The 25,298-nt window shown below is 37.5% G+C and overlaps 1 protein-coding gene across 2 annotated transcripts; it reads left to right on the top strand.

Moving 5' to 3' along the window:
• The first annotated feature begins 10,929 nt into the window (after positions 1-10,929).
• simc1 (SUMO interacting motifs containing 1) lies at positions 10,930-25,231 on the top strand. 2 transcript variants are annotated; one of them, XM_032554506.1, is made up of 10 exons: positions 10,939-11,467; positions 15,468-16,734; positions 17,603-17,850; positions 17,949-18,042; positions 18,220-18,381; positions 20,129-20,221; positions 20,307-20,438; positions 20,687-20,843; positions 22,604-22,688; positions 24,762-25,231. In XM_032554506.1, the coding sequence occupies exons 5-10, from the start codon at positions 18,290-18,292 to the stop codon at positions 24,971-24,973; spliced, it is 771 nt and encodes a 256-aa protein (XP_032410397.1). In that variant the 5' UTR covers positions 10,939-11,467; positions 15,468-16,734; positions 17,603-17,850; positions 17,949-18,042; positions 18,220-18,289; the 3' UTR covers positions 24,974-25,231. The 2 variants fall into 2 exon arrangements, with proteins under 2 accessions (XP_032410396.1, XP_032410397.1); XM_032554505.1 differs by lacking the exons at positions 17,603-17,850; positions 17,949-18,042; positions 18,220-18,381; ... (3 more) ...; positions 22,604-22,688; positions 24,762-25,231 and having other exon boundaries at positions 10,930-11,467; positions 15,468-16,660.
• The last annotated feature ends 67 nt before the right edge of the window (positions 25,232-25,298 follow it).

The following is a 25,298-nucleotide window of genomic DNA, read 5'->3' on the forward strand; positions in this document are numbered from 1 at the left end:
AATAAAAAGTTGTCATTGTTAATTCAGAGAATTGAGAGTAGAGTGTCATGTAACAGATTTGAGAAATACCCTATTCTTTTTTGCAAAAATTTTTTTTCCTGTTAGTTAATCTACTCAAAGCAAAGCTTCTTAGCCATTGACATAGAGCTCTACTTCAGTATCTTTGCATTCTGCAATACAATACATGTCAGTAGATAAACCAGAGATATTCTGGGAGGGCACCTTGTTTGGTACAATTTGTATTTTTCTTTTTGCTGCTTTAATCCTCTCACCTCCCTGTCTTGTATTTTTCCTTCCAAAGGAGGCTATTTGGCTGGATGTGAACTGAACCCACTGCTGCCTTATGTAAGTTTCCAGGAATAAACAACCTGCGGTGGTGTGTGGAAACCTTAGCTCAGGTTTCAGGTGATCTGCTATTGTAAACAATTTTAGGGCAATCAAGCTGACAAAATTCATCCTGGCTCAGCTTACACACTGTAAAGATATTTTATTTGCATTTTTGATTTAGAAGGTTCTTGGCTCACGTTTGTGTGTTTACTTTTTGGAGTGGGAAGGAGTCTGTGTATCTGTGAGTTAGCCACACTGTGATTCTTTTTTCAGTAATCTCGCTCTTCTGTATCTCCCGCCTTCTCCCACTGCTGCTCTCCCTGTTAGTGGCCTTGGCAGTTCAAAAGAAATACATGACACGACCTTTATTGTGCCCCAAACAAACAAGATTATCCTCAGATGTTTGTCACATCTAGGACCAAACTACACTGGAATGTGAACGTGTGACTAGATTCATAAATCCTCAAAGGTCAGATTTGACGACTGTGAAATAAATAAAATAAATGTATTAACAGTCACATGTAATTAATGATAAAAATCAGTTGTCTCATCTTTAAATTTGAATACCAAAAGCAGTTACAAACAGGGCAAGAAAACTGGCTATGGTACTTCTCTCCTGATATTTGCTTATTTTTGCAAATACATAAATATATTTTTGAGGTTTAAAGCCTCAAAACTGTATATAGTATTAATGAATCTTTGGCCTGCAGGTATCAGACTCATCGGCTAAAAAAACAAACTGAGACACTAATTTACAGTCTTGGACAATGACAAGCAGCAAAAGGTTGGGTGATAGTACTGGGAGAAAGTATACCATACTGTCACAATATAATGACAGTTTTAACAAATATGTAAAAAAATATTGTTTTTTATAAAAGTTACATTCTGCAGCTTTAATTTTACTTAGGAGAGGGCAGGTCAGGAGGGACTTGGTTTAGAGCTGCTGCTGCTGACTGACTCATCTGTTGTTAAGTGTGGTAAGAGGTACAGGTACAAGTTAAATATATGAATATGTTGGTAATTTTTTTCCTTAATTCATTAAATGCTAGTGAAATTGAGGCAAACAGTAGTCTGAAGCTAATCTAAGTGAGTGAAGCAAAGCGAGTCTTGTTTTGGCACCAGCTGTTTGATCAGTTTATGTAGGATGTGCCATTGCATTATTTTCCCCAAGATACCTTTAAAATATATCTAACAACTTATTCATGAAGACACAGAAGAGTTAAAGTAGGGGTGTCAAACTCCAGTCCTCGAGGGCCGCTGTCCTGCAGTTTTTAGATGTGACACAGGTACAAAACACTGAAATGAAATGGCTTAATTACCTCCTCCTTGTGTAGATAGATTTTCCAGAGCCTTGCTAATGACCTAATTATTCTATTCAGGTGTGGTGCAGCAGAGGCACATCTAAAACTTGCAGGACACCTGCCCTTGAGGACTGGAGTTTGACACCTGTGAGTTAAAGCAATGAGTCAGTATTAAATAATAATTGTAGTTGAGTTGTGACGTCCAAAGATCAGAGGGAACATAATTACCGTAGTATTTAATTGCACAACTTTTGAAGGATTTGACTGTGATCAATTGCGTATGAAGAGATTTTTAGACAGAGGAAACAGTTAAAGCTATATCCTTTTTTTAAGTTCGTCCACAAGCTAAGATCTTAAAATGTGTAAAAAAGGAATTATTTTGTACAAAAATCCAATTTGTACTTTTTAAAAGATCAGGTCACAATTTAAGGACAGACAGGGATAACTTTTAACTGGAGGTAGGAGGATAGAGGATAGAAGAGGAACAAATCATGTCCTTAAAATACCTCAGTGGCTGATGACTAACATGCCCACCAGCAACATGACCAGGAAATATCACAGTTGTAATGTGATTTGTTGAAGAGCAACAACAAATTCTCAGATTAAAAATTGTGCAGCCCTAATTTTGTTACAGGTCAGATGACAGATGACTGCACTCACACATATATCAAAATATACAACAATAAGAGAAAAGCTGTATGTACCAAAGACAGAGGACAGAGACCAAAGTAAGTCCTTACTCCATAACCAGGCCTTAATTTTATTCAAACAAAAACTGCACAACCTCAAGCAAATTATTGTAAAAAGCCTTTAATGTATAAATCCTAAGGTCTTGTTATGTGACAGCGGTGAGTATTTTACTATACTAATTGGTATGAGACCCTTTGACTGCTTTAAAAATCCTCTGGTATGAAATGTATTGTGTAACTTTGCAAAATGTTGAGCAAAATATGACATTAAGAGAGACTCAATATCTTTTCAAAGTGCTGCATGCCTTGTTTTTGTTTCCTTTGGTTATTGCTTCTGTGTTTTTCAGTGACCGTTTGCATTTCTCCTTTTCTTGGTCTATAAATATTTATTCCCCCTTACTTAGGCTGGTTCCATTCAAGAGAAAATGAGGAGAATTGTGTTAACAATTCTAAAATTAATGTTCAGTAAGCTTTTTAAGTTCCGTGAATGTAAAGTGAATTATGTTCACTCATTGTCACACACTTTTAACCGTTTTAGTTTGAAATTTGTCTAATTTCTGCACATTTGGAGTCTGTGAATTAGATTTCTTTGACCCATGTCCAGCAGTGACAGCTTTGACAGTGAAGTAATTTCTCTCGAAACAACTATTGTTAGGTTTTAATCTACACAGTCCTCTGACTGCTATATGCCTGACTTTAAAAAGACTGCTTAGTATTCGAGCCTGCTCTTTAAATCCTGCTGCCAACTCAACCATGAAGCCCTGATTTCTGAGTGGGACTTTGGTCTCAGTTCATGTTAATTCTGCATCATCCTCTGTATTCCAGTTTCCTTTTCATTTTCACATTTGTCTTTGAGACAACATTTCATCAAGTACAATGAGTTGGACTGTATTTAAATTTTTTTCTTTTTTCAAAGTTAATCTGTATGTGTTGAAGAATAGAGTTAAGGCTTACATAAAGTTACATAAATTAAACTGAATTTAACTGGAATGATTCAGTTTGATCCAATTTTATTTAAATCTATCATAATACATAATATATTTATGGATATAAATATCCATAAATATATGGATATTTATATATATTTATATATATATTTATATCCATAAATATATATACCCATATATTTATGGATATAAATATATGGGTATATATATGAATTTGTGATCAGATTTCAAATGTACCAGTGTATTTTCATCCTGGAGAGGCCCTGAAATAACTGTTACTGCAGCTGGAGCAATCTGAAACCGAATGAAATGAATTAAATGTATTTGTATTTGAATTGCATTTTATTGAACTGAGTTGAATTGAAATGACGTGAATCAATTCAAACTGAATTAAATTGAAATAACTTGATTTTATTCAGTTAAAAAAATGATTGAATTAAGTTGATCTACATGTGACTGAGTTGAGTTGCATTTAAATGAGCTAAATTAAAGTGAAGTGATCTGAACCAAAATGAATGAACTGGAATGAATTGAACTGAACTTAACCTCAAATACTAAAACTTAACTGAATCAGTTTCAATGAACTAAATGTAATTCAACTAATTGAAATAAAATTAACTCAACAGAATTAATCTAATGCAGTTAATATGAAAACTAAACTACACTAACGTGGACTGTATTAAAGTGAATTGAATGGAATTGAGCTAATTTTCTTAAAGTATAGATCTAAAGAATTATTTTTTTATGTATCTTTTAAAACTGAGTACTTAGACTTTTTTTACTTCTTTATCTATTTATCTACAATATTGATCACATAAAATCTTTATAATATTTTCATTATAATTAAAACAGATGGGATTCCCTTTACATGTTGTTTACACGTTTGACTACAATAGATTGCAGGTTTCTATGAGTTACCGTTATAGCATTTAGTTGATCGTAACTGTCATGTAAACGATCCTGGTATGACACTCATCACCCTCTGAGGTCACAGATTGTGGAGTGAGTCACTGGGCTTCGGCCCACGGTTAGCCTCTCCTGTCTCCCAATCTGGCATGCTCTGCCATTCAAATAAACCCTGTTAGGTGTGCTGAGCTGCTGCAAAGGCACAAAAAAATGGGTCATACTGACATGCTTCTAGATTTGTGTGGCAAGCATGCCCTAAAGATCTTACTAGCATGATGGGGCTTCAAGTAGCAATACAGGAATTTGAGAATGTGGCAGCTGGATAGTATCACTGGTGTTCTTTGCTTCACGACAGCTGGCACCGGATGCCTCTGGAAGTTGCTTTTTTCACTTTGCCTCTCTACCTGCAGATCTATCTCACTATCTCTCTTGTGTTTTTTTTCTCACATCCCTGACCATCTGCTGGGGCTTTTTGGGATCCTCTGCCAGTCCTTTTTTGTGCTGCCCTGTGGCAACAAACAACAGCTACACATAATTCACCAGATACACCATGAATGCACTGTGAGCATCCATGTACAAAGCTCCTTTCTGGAATCAAGCTGTCAGCCAACAGTGTCTTTTGGCATCTGATTTGTTTTGATACTTGCTGTTTGGTAGAGGTTGTGTGTGTGTGTTTTTTTTTGTTTGTTTCTTTGACTTTATTTTACCATAATCTCTGATCAAGCATCAGAAAGGTTTTAAGAAATTTGATGAAATACAAAAACCATATCAAAGCACTGACTGATTAAATGCATGAAGCTTAAATGCTTAACTGAAGCATTAATGCACAAGGCAATCAACATGATGTGTTAGCTTAAATGGGAGCACACAGTTTAGTATACCAATTCAAGCCAGAGCTTTTTTTTTGGTTTATTACAAAAATGTACTAGCTTTATGCAAACCGATGCTGTTTTCAGGCCATTAAATTCACAATATCCAACAAGCTCTTTGTGGGCCCAAAGTGGGAGGCCATCAATTTGCTCTGTTTTGAACAAACAGAGGAATGCAAAGAAGGGATAATGAATGAGGGGTTTTGGTAGCATAATGATGCTGCAGAGTGTCTGGGGTTTGTCTGTGACATGATGGGACAAGCACAATTAATCCAGTGTGGAACGGACACTTTCTAAACTATTTTTGGTCTTACTTACTCATCCCTTTATCTTGTGAAGAATGAAAGTAATCCTCTTTAAATTAAATTGGGCATCTCATCTGTTCATGTAAAACCTGCCCTTTCTGCTTTAGAGTTTATTCAACTCTAGATACAAACAGAGGCAGCTCTTGAATGAGGCAGTCTTATGTCAAATTGACTTTTTTTTTAAGCTGTACGTCATGTTATAATGTTACTCATCAAAAACATATCAGGAGTGTTGCTTTGATTCTTTCGTACATGTTTGAGAAATCCTTTAATCTCATAACCAAGCGTTGCATTTTCGACAAGCTCCTCCCCGAAGCTACAGTCAGGCTGAGGTCCAATTTCAAGGTGTTATATTGCGAAATTTTGTGTTTGAAATGTTTGATATATACAGCATTTTTAGAACAACTGAAGGTAAGATAGTCACTTGATTATGCTATAAAACTTATCATGCTTATCTCAATATAGAATAGCATGTGCCAAGTAAGCACATCAAAATGGCCTTTTACTTTGTGTAAATTACAAGCTTCAAATTCTATACAAATTTTAGTGTCATCAGCCATGACAATATTCTATTTTGTGCAAACCACAAAGGGGCACCTAGTCTGATTGATACACCATTAATGGAAACTAAAACCCTGGATAGAAATCCATATTATTTACTTTATCATTCTTTTTGTTGTTGTTGTTGTTAAATCTTTCAAAGTTAAAAAGTCTTAAGTAGTTAGGTTTGCAGGCTTGCAAAATTGCAAGTTGGATGCAGAATTTAGAAATGATAAAGCCATGTTGTAACACTATGAACATGTGCAATGCAGATAACATAACTCAATGCAATGCAACTGAATGCAACGCAATTCATCACAACTCAGCTCAATGCAACTCAATTCAACGCAACTCATCGCAATGCAACTCATCGCAACACAACTCAACTCAACGCAACTCAACTCAACTCAGCGCAATGCAAAGCTACGCAACTCATTGCAATGCAACTCTAAGCAATGCAACTCTACGCAATGCAACTCAATGTAACGAAACATAAAACAGGCTGACAGGATATTGCTACTCATTGTTTTAAAAGTTAAGAAAAGATTGACTGTTTCAAACTATCTCTGTCCTAATTGCAGGTTTAAAAAGTGTCATTGTTTGATAAATAACTGTTTTTCTAACAGTTTGCCGATTGCCAGAGTATTGGTTTGTTGAATGTGGTATTATGAAATGTCAGGATGAATACTACATTATGCAACCATCTTCAAAAACACCTGACCTCCAGAAGAGGGGAGAGAAGAGGAGTTGAGTAGATCATATTGAGTGTAGGATACCTGCAAAAACACCAGGCTCTATAAGGACTTTATTCTATAATTCTGTCATGTTTTGGCCATTTCACATTTCATTCTATTTATTTCATTTTTTGAGAAGAAGGCAAGATATGTCTCCTCCAAACAACTTGTTTTTTTATTGTTCATGGATTTTTTTTAGAAAGATTTCTAAATCTATTTTTTTCCAGATGAAACCTTGATAATGCACAATATAGCCAGCCATTGATAAGCACCGACATACCTTTGCTTACCTCTAAAACAGTATGATTGTTAAGTATTTCCTCTTCAATGTGTGCTAATGTATGCAAAACTGAGCATTGTAACGGATTGTAAAGCTACTGTCACACTGTCTCTTATCTCAGCATGGATGCAGATGTACCCATGAACAGGTTTTACATGGGTTTAGACATGAATAAATTAAACCCATTTTGTGAAATGTCAGTTCTTTGGATGTATATGACATTTATGTGACAGTGATGATGAACTCCTGATGTGATTTATCTTTTTCAAATGTAATGATTGCCTTACCGAGTGGATATCAGAGTTTAATTTTAGTCTATACAGTACAGAAGTGCCCCGAAGTGGTCAAATAGTTATTATCCAAATTCTTTAGAAAATAGGTCAGGATGCCCTGCTGTTGAAGTCACGTGAATGTTTTTGCATGGAAGTATGTTGTCATATTGCAACATGAGATTAAAGGTTTTCTCTCAGCAATTGCTTTTACCAAAAACAAATGCAGATTAATATGATAAAATAAAATGAACACATAAATAAAATTTTAATCATTTTGGACAAAGATAATTATGTTGACATTTTTTATTTTTTACCATATTTTGAGACTAGTGATTAAAAGGTTTATTTTTTACCATACGTATATTGAAAATGATGCTGCAGGAGAACAAAACCTGCTTTTCTAGCACAGTGAGATATTTGGAGGAAAGGTGATTTTTATGCATTTTATGTTTGTTTGCTTACCAGTTTTCTTTGTTGGAAATATGCCAGAATTTTGCATTGGTAGGTTTTGTAGGAACATAGTGTGTACATGCACGGACTAACCAGCATGTCTTCTGATGCAGAAGCGACACCTCTGTTTCCAAAGTTGACAGCACAGAGACTGGCTGAAAATCCATGTTATGCATACAAAAAAGCTATAGGTATATTGGTATGAGTAAACAATGAGCCCTGGTTTCTCCTGAATAATTATTAAGTAGCAAGGAATGAAAGGGTGGGTGACACAAAGCTGCATTAGCAAGAAAAAAAGAGAAATAATTGTCAAGTCCAGTGGCTAACGGTTATATTATCCAATAAATTGGCTTACTTTGTTACGTCTTGAATGACAATAATTATGCTCAGCAAGGTCGATATATGTGTCAATAAAAATGATTAGTTAAAATGATACTGAAGTCTCAAACCTAAAGACACTAGAAACAATTCTCAACTAAATACCCACAAAATGCTCATCTCATCTCACATAATAACAGAAATTACTATAAATGACAAACATATTAATTTGGACTGCCAAGGCTTGAGCTTCTCAGTCAGCTCCAAGTACCCATTGTTGTATGCCAAGCATGTATTGGTCCAACTCTTCATGAGTCCAGAAGATAGTATTATAAATTTTAACACTCCAAATCTCTCTCCAAAAGAATCCATTGTGATATTCTGTCTGTAGTTGACCTCCTTTCAATCTTCTGATCAGGAGACCTATTATGCTGCCACGTTTGCAGATGTTTACAACTGCTTGTTACGTCCTGCTACGTTGCCCTGTCGGCCATTTCATGTCCATGTCAGGTGTTTGTGCTTTCTATTTTTCAAAACCAGTACACAAAGTATATAGACCAGGGGTCTCAAACTCCAGTCCTCGAGGGCCGCAGTCCTACAGTTTTTAGATGCGCCACAGGTACAAAATACTGGAATGAAATGGCTTAATTACCTCCTCCTTGTGTAGACCTAATTATTCTATTCAGGTGTGGTGCAGCAGAGGAACATCTAGAAGTTGCAGGACTGCGGCCCTCGAGGACTGGAGTTTGAGACCCCTGATATAGACAGTGTAAAAAGGGGATTCGCAGGTCGAAAGTACAACGAATATTGAAAAGAGGTGCATATACGGCCTTTGAAAGGACACTATTCTCAGGTGATTGCCTCATCATTTATATAATATTTGCATAAAATATGTAGCTGTAGCATCAGTATGCAGTATGAATAGTCTCTGAAAGTAGTGTGGCTCAAGCAGAAATGAAATTACTTATATGCTACAGTATTAGATATGTAGAAAGACAATGCCTGAGTGAATTTCTTTAAACCCACAGAAACACAAGAAAATGTGCGGTAGTGCAATTTGGTTAGATGATTTCAGTTTTCTCCACAGCTCTAATGATCAAGCAATGTTGCATTTATGTTGGATTTAAATTTTCTTGTTTTCTTTATGTTCTCATGCCAAATAAACTGATCCACTGAAAACACTGCTGTGCAATAAATATAATTTTCCTCAATTTACATTTTAAGCTAATTTCCGATGCAAAATTTGTACAGCAGTTTTGTAATGCTAAAAAGCCTAAAGATGATTCCCAAGGCACACGCAATATGCAGATATAAACACAGCCTTTACGTATTAACCACCCTAATAAAGTCTTCACACTGCTGAATGGATGTCAGGAGGGTTGTATGTGTCTGATGGCAGTGACTCATCCTGCCTGATATTTCCTCACAGCGTGAAATGGTTGGAGACATCTGAGGTTAATAACCCTTTTCATCCAATTACATGAGACGCTGAAATCAAAATGTAAATTTCTTTGAAAAAAAAACAAGAATGACTCGCAAAATCATTGTGTTTCGACAAACCAAGTGGGATTTAACAATGCATGTAATAAGAAGAAATAGAATTCAAATAATAGTTAAATCATCTATTTGAAAAAAAAAAAAAAAAAAGGAAAATAAAAAATAAAAAACATGAAGCCTCCAAGGCGGCAGTAATTTTGTGGGCGCAGGAGTTACAGCTTAAATCGTGGGGTTCACCTTGTTGATACTTGCCTGACAATTACATAAATGAAATTAATTTGCGAAATATGTAAATTCGAGAAAAAGAGTCCTTTCTCAACAGATAGCTACCATGGAGACAAATTGAAGAGAAAAATGAAGGGAGCATATTCACAGAAGTGCTTAAGAAAAGGTAAAAGCAGAAGAAAAAGTGAAAATCAGAATGGAGGAAGTGTTTTACTCTAAACTTAATATTTCCAAAAAGCCTAGGAGCATTATGTGTATGCATGGAGATCTACAGACATGTTTGTTCTCCATCTTTTGAACATCACGAGTGCCATCCAGTGGTGACAAATGAGACTACATATTCACTCAGAATAGAATAGAATAGAAGAGAAGAGAAGAGAAAAGAGAAGAGAAGAGAAGAGAAAAGAATATGTTGTATTGTCCCTTAGAGAAGAAAATTATGTGTACCAGCAGCAAAGTGACAGAAAAATTGATGCATGCAGAGTCACAAAAAATAGCAACAACAAAAAAAAAAAATAGAAGAAATCTGAGAAATAACAGTAATTTTACAATATAAGAAAAAATACTGGGGGGCATAGTGTTATAACCATGTCTAGGAGCTTCTGGGAGGAATTACCTGAGATAATGCTCTTTTGTGCACCTAGAAGTAGTTTATTTCTGTAGGAGCTGCAGTTGTTTCATGTATGACGTGGAGTGAAGTTGGTCTTTGCAGATTCCCTCTGTCTTCCACCACCCTTTGTGAAGGGGGCATTCTAGCACAGAAAAAATAAAAAAGAATAAATAAATAAATAAATCGTTATAGCTTCCAGTCCATTGAGAAGGCAGGAACTGATGGTATAATGATGATTTATTATTTCAATCCTTTTATCTCATCAAGAAGAATGAAAATTACAGTCATTTCACCATTCAAATAAACTTCAATCACCGTTATTAACCTTGTTCCCTTACTTTACAGCATTGAATGCTGTTAACTTTTTCAGGTAGAACTGCGCTCTGTTACCATAGCTACCGTCACAAAAATAAAACTACAGCATTTTAAGCGTAGTTACATTAAACAAAAAATAACTGCACTCCCTTGGCCTTTACAATGATATTTTTTTTTACTAATGGGTAAATATTTAATGATTTTTGAGGTCTTAAATATGAATTGATAATGTTTCTAGGCCTGGTGTTATGTATACCTGCATTGGATGGAAGGCTGACAAAAGCAGGGTATGCCTTTGCATTCCCGTACAGCAGGTGGAGGTAGCTGCAACTACAAAGCTTTATTTGATGCGCCATACGAAAGAGGAAAAAAATGACGGAGGAAAACAAGGAAGCGGTAAAACGATACCTATCATTTTCTTGCTGCTGTTGTGAGATTACAGCTTGATCAAACGTTTTGAGGTGGTTTATTTGAACGCTACACATGGCCGACAACATTATGAGTGTGGCGTGGAATTCTAACCAGGAAATGCTAACAGTTTGACGCCTCGGCAGAGAAGTTGTCATGTGTTTTGTGGAAAACGTGATGGGCATTTTCCCCATTCACGATAGATCGTCTTTGTTCGGGACAGTGCCAGCTACCGCGGGTCTGCATGACAAGGTGAAGCTTGCGTGAGCGGCGGCCCTCCTGCTCTAGTAGACCTTCTGCTCCGTGTGAAGGCGCTGGATGACGGGGCAGATGGAAGACGTGATCTCCCTCAGCTCAGACGACTCCGATGTGGAGATCGTCGGCTCTTACGGTGGCTTCACTAAGTCCAAGCCCCCGCCGCCGCTGTCAGAGGTTCGAGTGGATGTCGAAGCTGTAAACGTCAACATCCCCCGGGTAAGCTAACGTCGAAAGTTGTTGCTGTAGAAACTAGGGCGCGGAACCTTTAAACTAATATTGCATAATATTGCAGCTTTAAAAAAAAAATCACACACCACCGGTGCTCAATGGGTAAGAACTTATCTATAGCGCAATACATGTTCTTAATTTCTAAAAAGAAATGTGCGTACTTCTTTGTCTTAGGTCACAAAGTGCTAAAGTTAAAAGCTGAAATTTGCATAACAGCACATATTGTAACTCGTTTGTCTGTCGAAGCACATTGTTTGAATTAGCAGGCTTGTTTTATTATATACAGTGCAGGAGTTTACATCTCCCCTGTATTTAGCTCTATTCCACCCATCTTCCTATTAATGCTGTGGCATGCTTTTCTGTCCTATTGCAGAAAAGCATTCCGCAGCATGGAGCTTCTGCCACCATGTTTCACCAGTGGCGCAAAAAGTGGGTATGCACTGTATGCATAGAGGGGGCGCAAAAACGATGTATGGATTTTTTTTTCTAGTCAGCATTTTAAGTGCTTAACAGCTGTTTGTGTATGAAATGATCAATAACAGAGGAACAGCACTGATTAGGCGCCACCCCCCCTCACATACAGGTAACTTGGGCAGCGTCCCTGAGAACGTGCCGAGGCGCGTTTTTTTTATTTTTCCTTTTAAATGGGAATTGTAGTAATGCACTCAACAACAGGGAGCTAAAGATGGGGCGGCAGAAAAAAAAATCCGGAGCACAAAACAAAAAACGGAAGAGGGGGAAGGATAAAGATGTTGGAGAGACGAAGAAAAGCTTTTCAAAGTGGTTTAAAGACAGTAGGTAAGTAATGTCAGTGTATCAACAAGAGAGTTGTAAATATTCAGGTTAGCTTAAGCTAGCCCAAAATGACAGGTGGTTGTTGTTGTCCAATCTGGGACGCGATTTATTCCGAATGGGCTCTTTGCACCTGCCGCGCTGACGTCACAACCGCATGCGCAAATGCGGCTCTCTTTTTTCCGCTTTGAGTTACCATGACAGCTAGAAAAGACAAAGTCTTATTTCAGACACTATGAACATTGCTGTCTTCCTAATATAATGGGCTTTTAAGTTTTCATGGATTTCCAAACGATCCTGAATTAAGAAGACGATGGCTTGTAAATATTCATCGCTACCAGTTAAAGCTAAGGCAGCACAGCAAAGTTTACAGCCTTCACTTCACTCCGGATCAACTTCTTCAGCCTAAAGAAGAAGGTAAAGGAGCCTCCTGTGTTATTTCCATGGAATCACTTCTGTATTCAGCCTGAACGAGAGTTTATGGGAACCAGAGAGCAGACCAGAGCCAGACAGCCGAGCAACTGATCTGCCTGTACACACTGCTGTAAACACCGTCCTGCTTCACAAGAAGCAGGCAAAACTAATAAAGCGAAATAACACGGAGACCTTAAGGAACACGGCCATATTTTTCTAAAAGCAACAACTGAACCTGAACAGTCAGCCGAACTAGAACTCCAACACCAGAGCTGCTCTACTGATAAGCTATGGGCTTGTTGTTCCTCAGGCTTCAGAAGCAAAAAGCCTGAACCGTAAAATCCCCGTTACTTGGTCTCTGACACGAACGACAATAAACCACGTAATATACTTGAAAACAAGGTAAAAACATTGTCCGTTAATGAACGATGAAAAATGTTTAGATACTTAAATAGCACGTTTTTACAAGAGAAATGTCTAGCATAAGCTAAAGCTAATGTTAGCCACAAAGTTTAAAGAAAGTAAAACTCACCTTCCCCAAACGCGGAAGCTGAGGTGCAAAGAGCCCATTGCTATAAATGTCTGATAGACACACCTACCACACACATCTCAACAATAAGTGTAAAAATAATTACCAAAATAAAACACAGGGAATAGTAAGGACAGCTAAATAGTCGTTGAGGGACCTAAATAGGATCCCACCCCCGTCCCCGGCGCAACCCTCACGAACTAACGCTGTTGTAAGGAGACGGAAACTACGCAGCCGTGGTGAGCTGCTATCAACCCGTGTCTTTTTAAAATGTCTTAAAATGTCTTTTTAAAATATTATTGATACTTTAATTAAAGATGAGTTGTACAAGTTTATGTCGTGTGGGGGATGGTGATGACATGTTTGTATATACCTCAGAAAGTATGTAGTTGCGCCCCTGTGTTTCACCATTGTGTGTTCAGGGTGATGTACAGTACTAGTGCTCCTCCACACGTACTGTTTTTTCCCCCCAAAAGCCTTAAAGCTCCTTCTTTCACATGTTTGTTGTGGCCAGTCCCTACATGTTTTGTGGGAACTCTATCCACCTTATTCCTGGCAGGCTTATTGTGGAAACGATTATGGGTCTTACTTCCGGCGCCCACCGGAAGTAGCAGTTTTCCATATGGGGGAATTCTTCTGCCATTATCAAAGAGCACACATGTTCAGTCTGAAAGCAGGATTTTATGTATTTTGTTCTCAAAACTTTCAATACTTTTGCTTACATTTTTACTTTGAGGGCAGAACTTCATGTCTTTCTTGTCAAAACTTGTAATGATTGTGCCCAAACTTCTCCTGGCGCTCACCCTTAGCCTCTACTCGGAGCAAATCTTCGCTTGCGAAATTCTCTGCTAGCTTGGTGGAAATTTCCTGCTATAATCCAAGAGCGCACATTTTCAGTTTGAGAGCAGGATTTCAGGTGTTTTGTTCTCAAAACTTTTAATACTTTTGCTTACATGCTCATTTTGAAAGGAGGACTTCATGCCTTTCTTATCAAGACTTGTAACGCGTGTACTCAAAACGTCTCCTCACGCTCACACTTAGTCTCTGCTAGTTCACAAAACATGGAACTGCCTTTTTGGCAGAGACGCCTAGCAACCTCTCAGCCAATAGAATGAAAGCGTTGTGCTTGAGTGCGTTTGTTTCATTCTAGCCCGTGTTCCTGTGTGGCTACTATGGATTGTAGCAGAAACCTCAGCACTGCCGGATAATTTTGTTCATATTGACGGACTATTGACGTGAGATCTCGGGGAATAACGTTTCACAAGGAAAATGGACACATTACTGTTTATGTTTTGTGAATAGAATATTACTGTACTGTATTTATGTCCACCGGCAAAATGCCAGCTAATATTACCTACAGTGCCTTGGTGTAATACCGGGGTTCAGCCAACGCAATGAAGGCTAACCAAGATTTTATAAATCTTAAAAAGTTTGAATTATGGTCTAAATTAAGATATCTCCTGTTTTTATTTTTGAAGGTTTCATAAGGACACGATGTGAGGATGAAGTGGGAAATGTCCGAGCAGATACTAAGTGTGAGCTGGAGGAGAAGTTTTCAGTACAAGCGTTATAATCAGACCAAGTTTAGTTTGTGTAGCAAGTGTGTTTTGAACGTGCTCCCAACACAAAAGCGGTATTTTTCATCACCTACCGACTGATAAGGAAATAAAAAGAGTTTGGCTAAAAATTCTAAACCTTAAAAGAGAACCCAAAATGCTTCATGTGTGCTCGTTTCATTTTGTGGATAAAAAGCCAACCGAAGAAAACCCGCATCTGCATCCTAAGCAACTGAGTCAGTGAAGTAGCTAAATATGCTAGTGCGGGTTATTTGAGGTAATTTCTTCAGGTCACCATCCCACCCCGCAGTAGCTGAAGGTAGCGGTAAAACAATATTGCCACATTTAAGCTGTAATAGCTGGTATTCCCAGATATTTTATAGCCTAAAACCTCAGACGAAAGCCGGTTAGCGAGTTGCTAATATGTAAACAAATAGCGGTTCCAGTTTGCGGCGGAAGTCGTGCCTATATATCATGCAAAGACTCAAGGGGACTAGGAATAAGGTTGATTTACCAAATAGGTGACTGCACTGGGCACTGGGGTTTATTTAGAAGAGACTAAAGGGGGCTATATACATAAGAGGGGTACATATTTATCACATATCTGTTATTTTATTTGCCCATCTTGTCTTTCTTTTCTGTCACACTTTGCAAGTATTTCGCTCATTTTGGTGACATTTCCCCTCTTTTTCCCCAGCATTACATTGACCTCACTGATCCAAGATGGGCTTGTCCAGAGCTCAAGCTGCGCCCAAGGTTTAACATCCCAGGCTCCCCTGTTATAGACTTGACTGCAAATGAGACAAAGCTGGAGACAAAGCCAGAGACAAAGAGCTCCCTTGCCTTGACTGAGACAAGAGTGACAAAACCAGAAATAAAGGGCTGCTTTGAAATTGGTGACAGTCAGTTCAACCAAAGCATTGTGAATAAAAATAATGTCTTAAATGGCCAAGGTCTTAAACTACAAGAAAGCTCTTCCGGACACTCCCACATCTTCCCTCTACAGCAGGACTGTGGCACCCAAAGTCCAAAGCAGAGACGTTTGAATTCTCCGATGCAACCACAGAAGCAAAACCTTGCAAAACAACCCTCTCAGGATGCACCTGATGTGGAACCAGATCAATTGCCTTTTATCGAATCACATATCAAGAATCTGAAAACATCAGGCAGTTGTGGTCAGCTAACCAACGATTCTCCACAGATGTCACTTTGTTTTAAACCAAACAATCGCTTTGAAGCACAAGAATCTGCTACTAGTTCAGAAATATTTTCTTCTACATTATATGTTTCTCTCACAGAATCTACTGTCCCTAAGTGTCTTCCTATCATGTTGAAATCTACAACAAAAGAACATGAAAACCCCCAGGAATATACAAGCAACCTGTTGCAAGCTCAAGCAACGCAGGACCTACAAATTCCAACTGACTGTCCTAATGCAGGACATGATGATGCAAACTTAAAGCAGCACAAAACTGTAGAAAATAAACTAGATGGCTTTCATTCATCTGACATGATTCCATCATCAACTTCATATCAAGATAAAACACAAAAAGAAGCTATTTGCTCCAATTTGGAAAAGCTGGATTTATATCATTCAGAATCTGGACAAAGATCTCCCTCCTGATCATCCTTCCTCTCATTCATCTCAAAGTTCTAAAGCTGACTCTGTCTCATACCCAGGTTCCAGTCCTCTCAATCATACAAACCAAGGTGGCCAATCACCCAGGTCTCCCTACACTCCTACTGAAAAGATGTGTGAATGGGAGCTGGAGTCACAGACTTATGAAGAGAATACCGGAGGTGATAGTCCGATGTCCTTGCCTTGGCAAGGAGAAAGTGATAGAGAAGACACGAATGAAGAGAGCAGATGTTGCACAAATTTCCGAGAGGCCAGTAGAGAGGATCGTAGACATGTGTGCCCAATCACTCTTAAGAAATTAATGGCTGGACACCATCAAGTCCTGGTAGGAAACGCCATGTTTATGCTTTATTTTCTGTAGCTCTCACAGCTTCTTTATACAGATGCAAACAAATACGTTGGCTGCTTGTTAAAGATGTAGAAAGTTTTAAAATAATTTCTTATTTTATTCCAGTACCATATTCTTACAATGATTTTGTTGAAAACAAAGACAACCTTTAATTTGAGTTCATTAATTCAGTAGGAACCAAATCACATATTGAAGCACTTTAAATAAAATCTCAAGTAGCCAATTATTGGTTTCAAAATAAATCCCTTTATGATCAGTGTAACTGAAGTGTTTCTGTAATTTATACTTTTTAAGTTCGTCAGTGTTTTGATGAACTTATGCATGGCTTTTTGCTTCCTGCCGGAGAATTATCCATTCTCCATGCTGAGTTCTTGATGTATGAGGTTACAGAAGAGTCAGAGAGTTGAATTCATGAATTCCATTTGTTAATAACAAAATACAGCTGGTCCATAATGACCTACTACCTCTAAGAGCTAACAGACAAATGGCGACCAGCAACAGTTGGTAACTTCTTTTGTTGGCCTCTGTCTAAGCTACGCCCCAAAGAGGGCGTTCCCTAGTGTGTCATTTCTTCTAAGCAGAGCTATCATTTGCATTTCCTTACATGTAATTTCTTGTAGGTTTAGCTTAGCTTTAGCTAAGCAACTAGCTAAAAGAGATAGAAGGAAAACACAGAATTATTTATTCTCAACATTCCCTTGATTGTAAGAATGGCATTTCTCTTTGTCACCTGCCACCAGTCGGAATGGACGCAAGTTTATTTTCTTATAACAAACACAGTGGACAGGGTAGCTTAAAAAGAAGATGAAACAAAGTAATTCTTTTTAAAATGTTTCTTTCATAGATCGATAAAGATAATGTAAGCCCTAAAGCTCCTGAGGTGCTGTGTCGTCCGAGCCTGAGTCTGGTCTATAGTACAATCGAGGAGAACTACCCAGAAGGCACTTTGCAGCTGCTGTCTGACCTACTGCAGCCTGGTTTCTATCCTCCCAAAGATATAACCACCCACCTTCTTCGTGGTATCCTGCTTGACCCACATTGTCCCCATCATCTCAGCTTGCAGGCTTATAATCTTCTTATGAGGACTCAGAGGTCAGAGGCACAAGAAACATTATTTTTCAAAACATTTCATAGCTTTGTGTCAGAATTTTACTCCCAGCCTTTGATTTAAATGTGCTTTTGTATTCCAGACACCACCGGGCTAATAGATCCTCTGTTCCTTGGGATTGGGAGTTGCTTACCTCGGTTATGTCCAATCAGCTTGAGCAGAGCAAGCAACAATATGTGAGAATGTGTAGTCCCATTAATATCACAGAGCAAAAAGAAGTGTTTGTAACATTCTATAATAAATTAATCTCATGATTTCATATTTATGTTGAAATAGATTGTACTATTTTGTTGATATTTCTAATATGAAGTAAAAAATAAGCAGGTGTTTTTGTTGCCTTCTTTCACTGTTAGGATGGCAAAAAGGAAAATCAATGGGACATTCTCTGCCTGCTTTTGGAGTACTGTGTGCAGACTTTAGAGGATGACTTTACTGCCAGATGCTCTTCATCTTCCCTCAGCCATTCCATTGCAAAGGCAACTCTGTCATGTGATCCGGCAGTTTTCTCGGGTCAGGTAAGATGAACAAGCCGAGGTCTGCATTTTACAAAGGAGTAGCCTCTGCCTTAAGCATTTCTACTTCTGCTGCTGTTTTCACAACTAAGCAGCTGAAATGTTTACGGTGCAATAAGAACTGCCCAGAGGGCACATTACAAGCCATTGTGTTAACTACTGCAGCCTGATTACCATCATCCCAAACATAAAACCATCCAAGTACTTACTTAGGGTAAGTCTATCATCTTAGCCTTTGTGACGATGTGATCTATTTACTTTGCTGCATCGCTTCCCTTTGGATGCATTGGCAAAAGAAAACAGACAAGTAGAGTTACCAAAATATTTCCTTAGCCCATATTTGGAGTTCCTGAGCTGTCTCACGAACATCAAAAGACAGGATTAAGTGGGAGTGTTTTGAGGAAATGTGCGCAGACAAGCACAGATACTTTAGTACTTTCGAGAAGTATTGTTTCCCCAGTACAGGCAACAGAATGGAAAAATTAAAAGCATGCACACACAGTATGCAGTTTTATATAATTTTTGTACATCAAATTTAGAGCTGCACAAAAAATCATAGTAATAAGGTTTGTCATATCACAATCGCAAAGGACTGCTTAGATGTAATATTTGGTTGGATATGATTTTCCCCATGCCATACATTCACATTCTATATGGTAACAATATTTATGGGGAACTGGATGGAAACTCACAGAAAATAAATTATGAGAAACGGAAAGAGTTGGGGAAATGTGAGTTGATCTCATGATCACGACATTATGCAATAGTATCTGTGTTGCATGTTTTACTTATCAATTTACTTATCCTTATCAAATTCCAGAAAGTAAGAGTTGTCTGTTTATGAAAACTACAGTATACGTGGTGTAATGTAATGCCTGGGCTGTGAAATTCAATTCTAGTGATTTGAATGCTATAAATTACATTTTGGCTGATGGTCAATATCTAATACAGTTGTTATGGTTCAGTTTTCCTTTTACTCTCTCCAATGAAAAAAAGGATAATGCACCTTAAAAAATAAACCAAATTTATTCTTAAAAATATGTAGAAAGTCTATCTTAGAACTTTTTCAAATGTAACAGTTTTAAAAGACTTTTAAGGGAACATGTTTTACCATTGCTAACTTAAAATAGTTCCCATTGGTTACATCGCCCAACTTCCTCCTCAGAAAGCATAAATTAGATGAAATAAATCATGCCAGCAAAAGAGCAAGGTCATTGCAACACCGGATTACAGCCGGAACATATATTTTTACTGACATACGCCAGCATCAGCTAGTATATTTGTTACAATGGGATCCCATTGAAAGAGCTTGGGAAGCAATGGGTTAATGTTGTCTTTTTAGACTTTATTGATTCTGCGTTGCGTAAGATCTAACTCTCTTTTGATGCAATGTACTCTTCACTCACAATATTTTCAGTTTAATTTAAATGTAAATTTCCAAATTGAAAACTTTTTTGTTTTGTACTTTTATTACTACATAAAAGTACAAAACAAAGCAACATTCTAATGTATGAATGTTGCTCATTCATACATTTGAATGAGCAAGTGAGAGAAACGGTAAATCGGTGGAAGTAAAGGATGCAAATCTAATTTATTTTCACTTTGTTTTAAAAAAACAAAACAATTGCATGATTAGGAAGCAACCACATTTTTAAATGTGTTTTTATATATATATATATATTGGCAGTGTTAGTTTTAACTTTATTTGGATAATCTTAAAATGTCTGTTTTGGCTTTTTCTTCTCAACAGAGATGTTATCAAGTGGCTGTTTTGTGTCATTATGAAAACAACCGAAAATGAAGACAGCAAAGAAGGAATCAAAATTAAGGATGAGCAAATAAGGTACAAAAACAAAACCTTAAATAAAAACCTGTTGTTGTTTCACTCTTCTCTAGCTTTCTGCACACTTACGTTCTGTCCCCTGCAGAATAGTGTCCGTTTTCCAAAGGATGCTGTCTCTGGCCCTGGAGGTTGACCGTTCTCCTGCTCTGAACTCTGCCAAGCTTTCCCATGAGCTCTTCCATATGGTTCTCAGCCACATGCCTCTAAGAGCACACAGGTGACAAGCAGGCAAAGAATGCTTAGGACTACCATAAATTCATAACTACAGGGAATGCTAAAATTAAATGAAGAAGGTTTTTTTTTTTATTTCATCATTTTCCTTTTACATTATGAATGCTCAGAAAAGTAATACGTTCAAATTCAAATATGCAGATGAATGCACTGAATCATCTGAGTTGTTTTGCAACCATACTTGCACAGGGACTGGTTCCCAGTTTTTCAGACTTTTCTGTTGGTGATATGCAGGATGTTGTTGTTGGAGAGCCTGCAGAGTAAGCTGCTGAGCTGTAAGCTGTTGGAACAGTTGCTGGACTATGCATGCCCAGAGAAAGTCTCTATTCCCATGTCGCTTAAGCTGCTGCTTCACTTTCTGAAGAACTGCACTCTGGCTGCAGACCCAACGGTGAATATCATGCTTGTGTATTTTCTTCTGTTATCATAATGACTTAATACTGTTTGCAAATTTCATTACTAGTAGTAGAACTTAATTTCACACAATGCAACTTTCAGAGAGCTCTAAGATTTGTAAAAGACACTAAGAGATTTCTGTTTCACAATTGAGAGACTGGAGATCACAAAACTGCAGCTGCCGGGATCACAGAGTACAGGATTTTTGAAACCAACTGAAGCCACCTGAACACATTAAGCTCTCTTGGAAACTCTTTAGGAGGGGAGATTTAAGCACGCCAGCTGGCGGTAGAAATAAAGAATATTGGGTGTGCTGTGGTGACATAGGGGATGGCTCGACCCACTTTTGGAGGCCTTGAGTCCTCGACGCGGCCGTCGCGGGTTCGATTCCTGGACCCTCCGATATTTGCCGCATGTCTTCCTCCCTCTCCTTTCCCCTTTCCTGACAGCCTACTTTCATATCAGGGACACTAGAGTCCACAAAAGACCCCCTGGAGGGGAGAAAAAAAAAAAGAATGTTCCCAGAGTTCAGAGAGACAACATTTTTCTTCTCCTACCCTCTTAAAACAAAAGAGATGCAATATAATTACTTCATAGAATATCATTTAGCTCACAGCTGAATTTCTCCAATGAAAATTGCATTTGGTTAGTATTGACTGGGTTTTCTGAAATACTTGTGTTGAGAAACATTATTCTTTTATGTAGGGATGTTTGTTTTTGAACAAGTTTTAGTATTGGATTTATTCTTAAAATATTTGTTTCTATTTTAGCAGACAGCAATATATTGGTTAGGGTGAAAAAGATTGTGTTAAACAATTTAGCTCTAATTGGAAAATGTTTCATCCATAAATGTGGATTCCTTAAAACTAAGCTCTACCTGAACCACTGTCAAAACTACTTGTCTTTATTCTGTAAATATATAACATTTACATTTTTAAAGTCCTTTACCTCACTTTTAAAATTTTTACATGTTTTGTTAATTTTATAAACCTTCATTATTTATTTTAAATTTATATCTCTTAATACTTTTGCAGGTGTTTGCCTTTTTTTGTTTATCATTAATGTGTGTTTTGCTCAATCTAAAACTAGGATAATATATGATTTATCCCTGTTTTGAGTTCGTTTACAAGTAGAGCAGGGGTCTCAAACTCCAGGCCTCGAGGGCCGCAGTCCTGCAGTTTTTAGATGTGCCACAGATACAAAATGCTGGAATGAAATGACTTAATGACCTCCTCCTTGTGTAGATCAGTTTTCCAGAGCCTTAATGACCTAATTATTCTGTTCAGGTGTGGTCCAGCAGAGGCACATCTAAAAGTTGCAGGACTGGAGTTTGAGACCCCTGAAGTAGAGTAAAAAAAATCACCTCTCATTGGTTGTCAGCAATGTGTTTGCACTTCAGTTGCTAATCAGTTCACAAAACCCACTGCCTCCATTTACAACTCAAAACATTTGTCTGACAGCAACTGAGTGTAGTTTGTTTCCCCTTATCCCCATCAAACTAACTATTTTTCGTGCGAACTCACCCAAGTAGAGCAGACTGTTGCAGACTTGTACTGACTGTTCATTGTGAGAAAAGTTGGGCAGAAGAAATGGTGTACTGCCTTTTCAGCTATGTTTTTCTACGTGGATTCAAACAAGAACGTGTAAGTCTTATCGAGTGAGTTGAGTTACTAGATTTGGGTAAAGAGAAAACCAACCAAATAAAGATGGCAAAACAAGTAAATCTCTATAAAGCTAAAACAATATGTTTTCCAGGATGGCTTGGAACGCTGGCGAAAGTGGGAAGAGTTGATCCATCTTCTCTGGATGTTACTGCTCAGCTATAGCAAAGCAATGAAAGGTGAGCTGGTAGAAAAAGGCCTCAACAGCAAATGTTGCAGAATACTGCACTGTATAGTATGAGATCTTATAAATTTAAAAAGAACTTTACTTGTGGTGTTGGTGAGGAGTATTTCTCTGAGTGGTGAAATAAATGTTTTCTTTTTCTTCCCCAACACAAAAGTTAGCTAGTATTATTTTGGATAATTAAACTATCTATTTGTACCAAGTCTGTGTTAATAGAATTTAAACCTGCAGGTTCACTGTGTTTCAAACAATGTTTGAAATGTATGTCCTTCTAGCATAACACAGTCTTCTCTAATGCTTTTGTAACATAAAAGTGATCTGTTGGAACAGTCAGTTTCATTACTGAGAAGTAGAGTTGGTATTCAAATACATCAAAAAATTAAACATCAGTCAGATCTTTTGGGTTAACTTAGTTAAACACATTCAAATGTGACCTCTGACGTGTTATATAACACTAATTATGTTGTAATTGAGACACCTATCAGACTGTGGGATCTAATAGGCAGAAGCAGACATTTTGTTCTTAAATTTAGAGTATGGATTTGAGTGAGTTTGACTGGGGCCAAATCATGATGGTTAGGGGATCATGAACGGCCAGTTTGGAGGAGCTCCAGAACACTAGCTTGTGTATGCTGGTCCAAGTTTGCAGTAGTCAGTATCAATCAAAAATGTTCCAGGGAACTAACAGTGGTCAAATGGTCAGATCATTGGCTGCTGAGAACAAAGACTTACCTTTGTAGTCTGATCCAAATTGCCAGAGAGGTTTATGCTGATTCTGATAGAAAGGTGTCAGCATACAAGATCATCATGGATTGTTGTGTTTAAATTCACTTACTGTTTTGCTCACTTTCAGCAGGAAAATGTGCCTCTGCTACCAAGCATAAATGGTTCAGTAACAATTTTATGAGAGCATGTTTAACTACAAATTCCCCTGACGTCAGTCTAATAGAACATCTATGGGACGTGGTGAACGGACAAGTATCGACCTCGGAGCCCCATCTTGCATTTTACAGGACTTGAAATGATCTGCTGCTGACCGCTTGGTCAGAGCAGATACCGCAGCACATCTTCATGGGTCTAATGAGTCCATATCTTGACAGATCACTGCTGTTATAGCAGCATAAGAAAAACCAGAACACCATTAGCCAGATGATCACAATGTTATACCTGATCAGTGTATTTCCTTTTCCTGCTCTCACCTTTATTGCCCACATTTTCCTTCCTGTTACAGTTGCAATTAAATTAAGTTGTAGAAGTATGCATGTGGTATATTGTTATGACATAGCTATTCTTGGTCTTTATGTGCATTTGTTTAGTGTTTTTTACTTTTTTACTCAGTTATCTGTAATAAAATTTTGCAATGCCATATATTCACATGTAAACTGCAATGTTTGTTCCTGGTGAATGCACTGTAATTTATATATGCTAAAGTTACTATTTTGCTGCTAATTTTACCACTTTTCTGAATATTGATTGTATTAAGGAACCAACTGGTCATGGTCACTAAGCAGTTATGTGCTCTTAGTTTGAAGAAGTCAATTAGTATTACTTTTTACAAACTTAATTTTAGATATTTAGAAGTCTTAAAAGACTAGGTCAAAAAGTATATTTTACTGTTTTATATTTGTATACTTAATAAAGAATTGGCGACACATAAAATTAGGTTGTTGGTATTAACATTTGGTAGAACATTTAAGAAAAACATTTTTCATTTGAAATCGTAATCAGCCAAAACTGGAATGGGCAGGTGAAAAAAAAAAAAAACATAAATCAGTATCGAGCATAAAAAACTTAATCAGGGTATTCTGCCCTTGATGCAGGAAAGCAAGCGGTCAAATTATATTTCCTAGACAATCAGCCTGACTTCCATTTAATAGTCAATTTTTGCAAAAACTATTACCTAAATAATGTATGTTCTGATTGCCTGTGTATTTCCCATAATATACCGAGAGCTGATTAACAGCTATATCTAAAATTAAAATTCTATATCATTTATTCACAACTTCTGTTCTTCAACCTCTTGCTTTACTTTATTCCCTACTCACACTTTGTCATCTGTCGTCTACAGGCTGTCTGACCAGCTCTCCCTTTGAGCAAATTGGCAAAGAGGCCACATTAGTTTACAAACCAGACGACATGGTGTCAAAGTCTGCTGTTCAAGAAGCAGTGAATGCTTTCCTGTCCCGATCCCAAGAGGACATCGGTGAAGCCTTACCTCTTCATGTGGAAGAGTCCTTAACTTATCTTCAGGATCACCTGTTAGATGTCTGTCAGTGTTGATTTTGAAAGAAAAGAGACTTTCACTTGTTTTATTCATCACATGATTTGAGAAGCATATTGTAATTTATAATTGATTTTTTGTGTGCCTGTTCATTTGCACAGTTATTTGTTTTAAACTTGTGACTTACTTAAAATTAAAATTTTAATTTATTCTGTTAATCAGGAAGTTATTTACGAGTTCAGTTTTCTGTTTATGCCACACTACCTTCACACAGAGTTTTTGAATAAAGTGGTCCTTCAGGTATATTTGTACATTTATTGCACATCTCTGTGTTTGTCTATCCATCACAAAATGGTCCACCAATCTAAAAGCATAGGTTGCTAT

Source organism: Xiphophorus hellerii, chromosome 23, assembly GCF_003331165.1.
Source record: "Xiphophorus hellerii strain 12219 chromosome 23, Xiphophorus_hellerii-4.1, whole genome shotgun sequence".
NCBI classification, from domain to species: domain Eukaryota; kingdom Metazoa; phylum Chordata; class Actinopteri; order Cyprinodontiformes; family Poeciliidae; genus Xiphophorus; species Xiphophorus hellerii.

What these genes read in the sequence shown, in the direction of transcription:
- simc1 (XM_032554505.1), top strand. Translation starts at nt 11,312, where the DNA reads ATGACGGGGCAGATGGAAGACGTGATCTCCCTCAGCTCAGACGACTCC. An exon ending in TAAACGTCAACATCCCCCGG is followed by an intron (nt 11,468 to 15,467) that starts GTAAGCTAACGT and finishes CTTTTTCCCCAG; the next exon opens with CATTACATTGACCTCACTGA.